At 42.1% G+C, this 10,277-nt stretch overlaps 1 protein-coding gene across 2 annotated transcripts in view; it reads left to right on the plus strand.

The window, feature by feature from the left end:
• Positions 1-7,487, plus strand: part of CLN5 (ceroid-lipofuscinosis, neuronal 5) — a 14,314-nt gene extending 6,827 nt beyond the window's left edge. The window contains exons 2-4 of one of the 2 annotated variants that reach the window (XM_019525441.1): positions 2,876-3,041; positions 4,255-4,480; positions 6,137-7,487. In XM_019525441.1, the coding sequence (XP_019380986.1) occupies positions 2,876-3,041; positions 4,255-4,480; positions 6,137-6,648 (904 nt within the window). In that variant the 3' untranslated portion in view covers positions 6,649-7,487. The remainder of the gene's footprint in view (positions 1-2,875; positions 3,042-4,254; positions 4,481-6,136) is intronic. The other variant, XM_019525442.1, reaches the window with a different exon arrangement.
• The last annotated feature ends 2,790 nt before the right edge of the window (positions 7,488-10,277 follow it).

Here is a 10,277-nt window from a genome sequence, read left to right on the forward strand (position 1 = left end):
GCTCTTCTGTTTAAAATAATGTGACTCTGTTACTAGTAACAAGTCCTTGCTTTTCAATGGCACCATGTTCAGTTTATGAGTAAGAAGGCAGGTGTCATAGACTTGACCTGGAATATGAAAATCAAGCTGTGTCTGTTCTAGCTGGTACATCATTATCTTTTAATTACCATGGTTGTAAATAAAAGCTGTGGGTACTTGACGTTACAGAAAATGGGGTTAAGGTACCAAGACTCAGCTAACGGTTCTGGTGATAATGCATGAAGCGGAACAAAATACCTGCTTGCAATTCCAGAGCTGTAGTACCAAGGAAAAAATATCTGTATTTTAATCACTGTATGAAGTGAGAGGCTGTGATGCTGGATAAGCTTGGGAAGCTTATTGGTTGAGGATGAAAATTTGTTTTTTTTTAAGTAGCCACATTTAAATTTTCCCACATTGATTTTTAAGCATCCACAGACATACTTCTTCCAATGAATATGAGATAGTAGTAGTGCATACATACACAGAAGCTTTAGTACACATTGCCTGATTTTAATCAGCATGGCTATATTTTGCCCTGGAAATAGCCATTTGAAATATTAGGCTCCAGTTGTGCATGTATTTAATTTTGCTCTGGTCAATACAGGAAACCCTTGCTATTCACGGATTTATGATTCATGGTTTTGAATATTTGCAGTGCACCACACCAGCCCACGCTCTTTCCCCGCGCAGCGTGATGACGCTTCGTTACTGCGCTCCACAAGTAAGGGGTGGTTCGAGAAATTTAAAAAGAGGCACAGCCTACATAAAGTGAAGTTGATGGACCATGAAGCAGCACAGGATTATCCCCCATAGTGTCTTAAAATCATCAAGGAAAAGGGTTACAAGCCCGAACAAGTGTTCAACGCAGACAACACAGTACAGTATTCGAGGATTTCCCCATTCACAGGGATCTCTAGAACATATTCCCCGCAAATGGTGAGGGTCTCATGTACTGCCACGGGTTCCATTGTAGTAAACTGAAATTTGATCCCTGGATCGCATATAAATTGTGACAGGCACACACGCACATGCACGCAGACACACACGGCTTAAAGAAACTCAGGAAGGATATTTTTATTAGGAGAGTATATAGGACAGCCTTGCATTGCTCCTTCCCATAGTTGGAGCTTCTAAAATTCTGTGGAGGATAGGATAGGAAGCAAGCACAGAATTTAGATCAGGGATTGGCCATGCTCTGGAGCATGGCACATGAAGATATTTTGCTTGGCGCATACGCCTCGGGTGGATGGTGGGGGAGCTCCAAGGGGCCCCATGCTTCTTGTGGCAGAGCAGCCCCTTTTCTGCTGTCCACACCAAGACATGTGTGGACCTGCCACCAGTAATGAGCTGGGCCAAGACTGAGGAACTTGGTGCAGCTGCTTGCAGCCTCCCTACTGTGTGCTGCGAGGGGCCTGGGCCTGAGCTCTGTGGCAGGCAGCAGGGCCTTAATTTTCCTGTGCATATTTCCTGGCTTACCATCACCCAGGGCATCTTTACACATGTTTCAGGGTAAGGGTGCTTTAATTAGAGCGGCTCTTGGGAAGCGCTCTGATTCAAGTGCCCGTAGCATCTTGTGTATTCAGTGTCCCACACTTCAAAATGGCAGCAGGGGCACTTTAAAGCTTATTCGACAAGCTTTAACTAAAGCACCCCCCCCCACCATTTTGAAGCAAGTGGATGCTGAATACATGCAACATCAATTAATTGAGGCTGCTCTGACATGTTCAAATTAGAACGTGCTGGAATAGGTGTCAGGCATGTGTATGGGTGCCCTGAACACTATCATTAAATAGCTTGCTATTGCAAGGGTGTGAAGAAAAGAGTGTTTAAGGGTTGCAAATTGAATGTTCCTTTTGAAAAAAGGCAAACAAGCCTTGAGTGAAATATAGTGAATTAGAACAGAAATTGAGGGACAGCAGGGAGCTCTTGCATTGGAGAAGTCACAGTGTTCCTGATTGTTCTTTGTGTTTCATGTACAGTAATGTGCAGGGATCAAAATGAAACACCACTAAAATATAGATATACGTATAGTGGCATTTCATTTTGATCATGGAAAATGTGGATTTTGGGTTACTTTTTTAAATCCGAAAATTGGGGATATTTCTTTATCAGAGAAAACCAGGGGATCCCTGGAATGTGTTCCGCTGTGGTGTTAATATCTAAAGGGAATTAGTTTTTTTTTCTGTGTTTGTGGGTTTTTTTCAAGTTTTAGTGGGAAAGAAGAAAGTTCCTAGAAAAGGTTCTTAGGGGTTTTCTTCATAGAGCAAATTACTGGTATAGTTATTCCAGAATAACACATCAGCATCCAAGCCATTCGAGGATGAAAGTGATGTTTTTCCTGGCTTAGAGTTTCCATATGGAAGTTGGTCTGGAATAGGTTTGATGTCTACACAGGAAAACAGACAAACCTTAGGTCCAACTTTTAAAATAGATTTCAACTTCTAGTTTTGTGCCCATATTTTTATAAGGCAAAGTCAGGTGAAAGAGCAAGTCCATTCCAGTGGGATTAACGGTGCTCCTTGCTTGCTAGACAGCTAAATTCTGTTGCCTATATCCTGACACTTCAGCTATAGTTTTTAGCTCCAATACTCAAAACATGCATCAGAGTAGCTTGGGGAACTCTCACGTACTGTGTTTGCAGGGTGATGGTATTTATTTGGACCTCACTTTCAAAGGCGCTGCATGTGCACCGCTGGCTTTCATTGATTTTTTTGTGGGTATTCTAAAATTGGGCTCAGCTTCAAATCAGTCCATGAGAGGCAGGTGTTGACGCTTGGTCTCTTAAAACAAACATTCTGTGAAATCCTGACTTTCCTTTGAAATTAGACTAATATACTTTTGTTTTTTGATGTAGACGTTTTGATTACCGCCCTAAATCGGATCCCTACTGTCAAGCTCGTTATACTTTCTGTCCTACTGGTTCTCCCATCCCAATAATGAAAGACGAGGATGTTATTGAAGTGTATCGGTTACAGGCTCCGGTGTGGGAGTTCAAATATGGGGGGCTGCTTGGGCATTTGGTAAGGTTCTCTCTTCATTTAATACAAATCCCTTTTGGCAAATCAATTAAATTTAATAGCAAGTGTCAAGTGGCAGTTCATTTATTCCAGATTTAAGTATAGAAGCTTATGCATTGCCATATTTTAGTACGTTTGCAAGAGGAGTACTGGAGGTCGTGGACTAGAATTACTGCAAGGATATCAAAAATGCCAAACTTGAAAACAATTATACTGAAGTAATCTGAATTAGACTGAGAAAACAGCACGATTCAGCACTGTTGACAGACTCAAACTTGCTGTGGAGTCTAAGGTGTTGCCTGACAGTGCCAACAATCGCAGTATGCAGTGTGCATATACAGATATTTATTTGTTTTGCGCTGACTCTACCATTGCTGACAAAGATCAATTTAAATTAATCTCTTACAGCAATCTGTAGTTAGAGTTTAGGAAAGATCTCATTAGGTCCATACGATTTTTTTAATAAAAGAAAAATTTATAGTATGCAAAAATTGACTGGAATTAGATGTTGAATGCACGTAGCTGTTTGATCAATTTTCATGACTTTAGCTTGAATCTTACAATATTTGATGTTCCTGTTAAAGCCTCAACTCCTAGAGTCACATGAATACAAAAGAATCTCAACTTTACTGGTTTTGTAAATTACATTTCTAGCCCTTATACTAGCAGGAATAAGATTAAAATGTGAACCCTAAAGGTTAAATATATGGGGTAAGCAAAGAAAATAAAATACTTATTGATAAATTGAGGAGTTTCAACACTAATTCAATGACTTTAAGAGTCTGAATTATGATTTTTGAATGCTTGAAGGTTGCACTGATGTGCTTACGTTATTGTTTAATTCTTTTTTTAAAAGAAAATCCTATTTTACTTTTAAATATTTTTATTACTTGGAGTAGCATTGGGTTCCCGTGAAAGAACTTCATTTGTTGATTCTTGCAACTCTCCTTTTACAGTTTGGGGGTGTGGGTATTGAAAAGCAAGAGGAAACTTGATTCCTAATTCTAGTTGAAAAGTCACCCTGTAATTATGACTGACTGTGGGCTGTCAGTAGGCAACTGGAAGTAGGCAGATGATACAGAGAAATGTAATCGATAATGCTTTTATATGGTATAAAAACTACCATTTCACAATAGACTCCCATTTTTCTAAACTTCTGTACAATGTGAACTGAGCTTAGTTTTACCAGCTTTTTCCTTGCATAACCTTTCCACAGAAAATTATGCATGATGCTGTTGGCTTCAGGAGTTCTCTAACTGGCAGAAACTACACAATGGAATGGTATGAACTCTTCCAGCTTGGGAACTGCACCTTTCCACATCTCAGACCTAATATTGATGCACCATTTTGGTGTAATCAGGGAGCTGCCTGTTTTTATGAAGGAATTGATGATGCACACTGGAAAGAAAATGGAACCTTGATTTTGGTGACCACAATAACAGGTAGGATTAGGAATCCTATGGTGACTCTTACCGTAGTGTGTAAAGTCATGCATTCAAGTCAAACAGTATCTTTCCATTCACTTTTTGTAAGTCACATGTAGTATGCAGTGACTGATCCTACTGCTTTGAAATTGAAGTGTTACTTTAGCAGTTTTCTTAATATAGGAAACACGCTGAAGAGATGCTGTTAAATGAGAGTTGCTTGCTATGTCACATTAGAGCCTGCCCAATACGCTCAAGCCTCTCAAGTGTAAAAATAGCAAAACAGCTTATACAAAATCATTCCGGACTCTTTTCATACATTTGCACTAGAACACAATCTCCAGCTGCAAAGCAATAGATGAATGTTTTAATGGAAAAAACTGAGAAAATTGTGTTGTGATCTTGAACAGACAAGTCATAACTACATGTATTGTCAAGAACATCAACATCCATTCAAATCTCTTTCCATCCTCCTGAAAGTTAAGAATCACAAAGGCACAGCAATAAACCAAACAGCAGTAATGGGCCTCCCTGTCAGATGTTGCAAGACAAATAGAGCATTTACACCTTGTCTTTTTGTACTGCTTACCAAAACAGCTCCTTGATGTATATTGTGTGCATTACTCTGAGTTCAAAACAGCCTCTCATCTGAAAATTGAAATCTTGAAATAAAAAAGTACATGCCCACTCTGACACATCGTGGCACAGACTGAGCTTGGTACACAAAGAGAAATATGCCTTTGTGAAACTTTCTGACTTAAGACGTCAAGCTAATTAAATCAAAACACGGGCAGTTGCAAAACATTCATTTCAGACTGGCAAAGGAAAAGAGCAGAGCCATGTGGTGTGCTTGAAGGGCACCACTCCCAGGCACAGTAAATTGGCCTAGGAACTCTGTTTCAGCTCTAAGCTGAACCCTGCACTGGCAGACATGTCAAGTATTTGGGGATGCTTATGAGCCTGACTTCATGACTGCTTCATGAGTGTAGTATGTGAACATTTGGGGGGAAAAATATTGTTCCAATTAAAGAGGTCTCTTACTGAAAATACACAGGGGCATTTCTTGACTTCATCCTTGCTCCTTCTAATTTCATTTCATGGCCCTGTCTACTTTTTGCCAGGGAATTTTTAATTTTACAGCACATCTAAAATTCTGAAGCTAAAGAGTATATTATTTGCAGGTTCAGTTAGGCATCTTTTGGGCAAGAGGCATAAAAAGTTCAGCCCAGATACTTTAAGTTGGATAGAGGTTTAAGAATAATGAGAAACAGGATCTTAGAATGGAAAATGTTGGTTAGCCTTAGTTAGAGACAGCACTGTCAGCTCTATATATAACTACATGCGTAAAACAGAAGAGGAAAGATCATTAATCATAAGCATGGGGTGAATGGTGCTAAGTCTGGAGCGGTAGCTCTTGAGGGGACAGAAATAAGCAATTTAAATATTATTTCCCTAAATGAAGAACCTGCTCACCAGAGGGTTTGTTAGCTCTCCTAATTTTCATGCTACTCCTTGTTATTATCCAGGTGAGGCTTTGTAGATACATGTATTATGCCAAGATACTGACTTCTCTGAACAAAGGATTTCGTAATGCAATTTAAGTTTTCTAGCTAACTGGTTTCTGTCTGTGTTTGTTTTTCATAATGCTTCTAATTTCCCTGTTGTCTCTTACAGGAATTATGTTTAACCAAATGGCAAAATGGGTAAAATATGACAACGATACTGGCATTTACTATGAGACCTGGACAGTTCGAGCCAGCCCAGACCAGCAGTCTGTAGTATGGTTTGAATCTTATGAATGCTCTAAATTTGTATTAAGAACATACCAGAAGCTGGCTGATTTAGGAGCTGTTTTTAACAACATACAAACAAACTACACCACTATAACTTTATTCAGTGGGGAGCCCATTTATTTGGGGAATGAAACATCTATTTTTGGACCTCCAGGGAACAGGACAGTGGCTGAAGCCCTAAGAGACTTCTACTCTCCATTCAAACCTCCTCGAGCTGTCAAAGAATTCTTCTGGAATCTCTTAAAAATAATTGATCAAGTCATCTTGCAGCAGAGGTTTTACCTTTTTTACAACTTAGAATATTGGTTTTTACCAATGAAATCTCCCTACATCAAAATAACTTATGAAGAGATTCCTTTACCTAACAGAAATAAATCCGGGTTCGGTTTGTAATTATGCTTTAGGAACCAAAAATGGCACTTCTCCAATACAGTGAAGTTTGTAATATTGGTAACATTGCCATGGAGCTGGCACCTATGTTAAATTCTGCCCTAGGGAACCTCTCTTTGATGTTGGTTGTATAAAGATGTTTTCTGTTCTGCCTTGGCTTGGATAAGGAGAAATTCCATTTTCTCACTAGGTCCACAACAGAATTCAGAAATTTCAGCTGGTTGGGACCTTTTGTTGGTTATGTGGAAGGACTGGACAGTTATCTGATGCTTCTTAAACCAATAGACAGGGATCAGATTCAAATAAGCAGATCCAGGGCTTGTCAGTTTGCAGCAACAAGACAAAGCCAGATTTTGAGGAAACCAATGTCCATTTCATGTTTGAAGAACTCAGACCAGCTTGCTGTCTTCTGGCAGAGGACAACAGATAGCACTGCTGAGAACTACTTACAGGTTTCAGCTGTCATGTTTGATTCTTCCTGCAAGATAGTGTGGTGTGTTTGGACAGCTACCAGCCGAACTGGAATTACTAAAGCTGGTATATATAAAGCATATATAGAAAGAGTGGTTCTCACTTCAATCCAGTATTGGAACAGACCATCTTACTATGAATCACTTCATGGTCCTCTTCCATCAACAGGCAATAAACATGAAAGTTTTTCCTCCTCAACTTAAGCCAAAGAAAACAGTCATTTTAGATCTGTGCTTGAGATGTGTATCCTTCTTAGATTGCTGTTTGTGAAGGGATTTTTCCAGGCATGCTACCTTAAAGTGAGAAAAAAGAATTAAGTTAAATAAATAAATAAATAATAGTCATATTAATAAAGGCCAGAATCTACTGACTGTCAGAGAAGTCTGTGAACATAGGACACTTGTACATGTGACGGTCATCATGATGTGCACATGACAAAAATGTCATTTGTGTGGCTTAATAGTGTCACACATTACATGTGCACCAGTTTTGGAGATTTTAGATGAGTTTGCATCATTGCAAACTAAACTACATCCTGATGTTGCAAATTGCACAGCTGTCAACTTGCCTCCTGGCTGCAGGCTCCGCAGAAAAAAAGGATCAGGCAGGCCCCTTGCCGTTTCTGCCTTCAGCAAGTCCTGCAGCTGACAGGACAGATTGGTCTGCCCCAGATGTGCTGGCTTGCCCCTGGGGGCAGCATGGAAAGGCAGCAGGAGAGTGGCTGGGTGTGCTGGCAGCTGGAGAAGGCAGCAGAGACAGTGCATGGGGTGTGGGTGCTGACAGCCAGAAAAGGTAGTGGGGATGGTGTGTGGGGTGCTGGAAGCCCCGGCCGGCTTGAGGAAGCATTGGATTGGGCGCCTCCAAGCTGGGGCAGCACCTAGCCAGCTAGCAACCTGCCTGGGCTTCAAGCACCCTATACACTGTCCTTGCTGCCCTCTCTGGCCACCAGCAAACCCAGCCGACATTCTGCCGTCGTCCCACATTGCCCCAGTGGCAAGCCAGCCTGCTCCTGGGTGGCCCCAGGTGTCCTGCCAGGCACAGGAGCCTGCTGAAGGCAAAAGTGGTGAGGGGCCAGATCAGATTTTTTTTTTTTTTCCAGCGGAGACTGCCTGCCTCTCCCACAGCTGAGGGGTGAGATACTGGGCCAAGCAGCCCGTGAGCTGCAAGGGGCCTCAGTCCTCTCCACAGCAGTGGTGGCCCCTGGGGCTGCCCCAGCTTGGAGTTGGATCAGGCCGGATGCTGCCTCCAAGCTGGCGCAGCACCTGACACGCTAGCAGCCTGCCCAGGCGGCTCCACCACTGTGGAGGAAAGGACCAGGGCCCCCTGCAGCTCACTGGCTGCTTGGCCCATCCATAGCTCACCCCCCAGCTGCGGGCAGGCTCTGACTCCAGAAAAAAAAAGGATCAGGCTCAGGCTGTAATACAAGAGAAAAATTGAAACTGGCTTCAATTAAAAACCCACTGTTTCAGTTTAGGGGGCACAGACTAAAACCCTGAGGACTAAACCCCTGTCATGCGTACAAGCACCCTTACTGTTTTAGTTCTAGCATACCTCTTAAAAAAATCCCTAATGGAGATATAAATTACATCAGTGTTAATGTGCTATGCTAATAATGCTCGTAAGACTTTTTCTATTTTTTTTCCAAAAAAATATATACAAATGTATTTTTTTATATATAAAAAGAAAAAAACAGAAATTGTATTTAGGTTAAATATTAATAGATCTTAAAATGGATAGTTCTGTTAGGATAAATGTTAGAGATATTGGGACTCTTTAATAACCTTTTTCCTGTGCGGGTCACTGCCTGAATCAGCGGTTATAGACATGTCTATTAAAGGCACCATTCAATTGGGACTATCAGGTATTAAATGGAATTTGATCAAGGGCTGGCTCCATTATAGGTCCTAGGCAGAATTGGGCTACCTCAATCCAAAACCTTCTCAGTTGCTGCCTAAGCCTCAGCTTGAGGCACCTAAACTCACGTGGGTTAAATAGGGAGGCACCTAGACTTCTGCTTCTGTGCATGCCCACGCCTGCCCTGCTCAGAGTAGCTTAGCGTTGGGATCCAGAAAAGAGACATCCCTCCAGCTTTGCCCCCTGAGGGACTCAGCTGCATAGGCATGCTCAGAACATGTTCAACAGGCCCCAGTAGGATTGGCCCCTCAGAAAGTGCTTATTTTAGAAACCTGTTTGGTAGAAGAGGAACCCATCATTTGCAATAATCTAGTCAGGGGTAGGCAACCCTTGGCACAGGTGCCAGTGTATGGCACACAAAGGCATTTTGCTTGGCATGCACGCCTCGGGGCAGATGGTGGGGAAGGGGCTGGGCCTGTGCTGCCACAACAAGAATCAGGCCACTCATGGCTCCCCTGCCATCTGCCCGTGGCATGCCAGCATCTTAGCAGTCGAGGTTGTGGGTGTTTTTGGCATTCTGATCAAAAACATTGCCAACCCCTAAGCTAGTGGTTAGAGATTTCTGTGAAGTGGAAATGGAGCTTTAAACCTATATCTTCTGCCCCCCCGGACAAGGCCCTAAAAACAGTCCACAGGCTGTTTTGGGCAGGGGTATGTTCCTTTCCTGAAGCTGTGCTGCACTGCAGAAAGGAATGCAACAGTTATGGGGGGCAGAAAAGCACCATTCAAGCACAAACATTAGGGTTCTTGGGTGAGTTAAGGAATCTCATGGGGGGGGGGGGTACCAGGAGAAAGATGGGGCTTTGACACCCTTATACTGAAATGGGAATTAATACAGTTCTTCTACTTGTTGGATGAGTTCTGTACCTACTATACTCTTAAGTAAAAGGTGGATGGCCTCCTTTTCTGGCAGCTATGTTTTAACAGAAAAGAACAAGCTCTGGTCACTTTGCAGTAAAGGGCATGAGCTCTTCCTTCAGAAGAGGATCCCAGGTGGACAGACTTGCCTGCCTGTAGTCTGAAGTCAAGTGTCAGGTCCAGAGAGTGGTGAGGTGGAAGATGCATGAGATAACGAGATAACAGTTCAGCATTACTTACTAGATAGCTGAAGGTGCCTCCCAGGCTCAGTACATAGTTTTTGGATCATGCTTCTAAGGTTATAATTTTCTCTGCACTTTAAAGGAAACCTAACACAGGTTTCAGATTCCTCTTTGGGGGCCAGATGCTTGAAAGTTTGGTGCTAGGCC

The sequence above is a fragment of the Gavialis gangeticus genome, unplaced genomic scaffold (assembly GCF_001723915.1).
Source record: "Gavialis gangeticus isolate Ggan-Ray unplaced genomic scaffold, GavGan_comp1, whole genome shotgun sequence".
Classification (NCBI taxonomy): domain Eukaryota; kingdom Metazoa; phylum Chordata; order Crocodylia; family Gavialidae; genus Gavialis; species Gavialis gangeticus.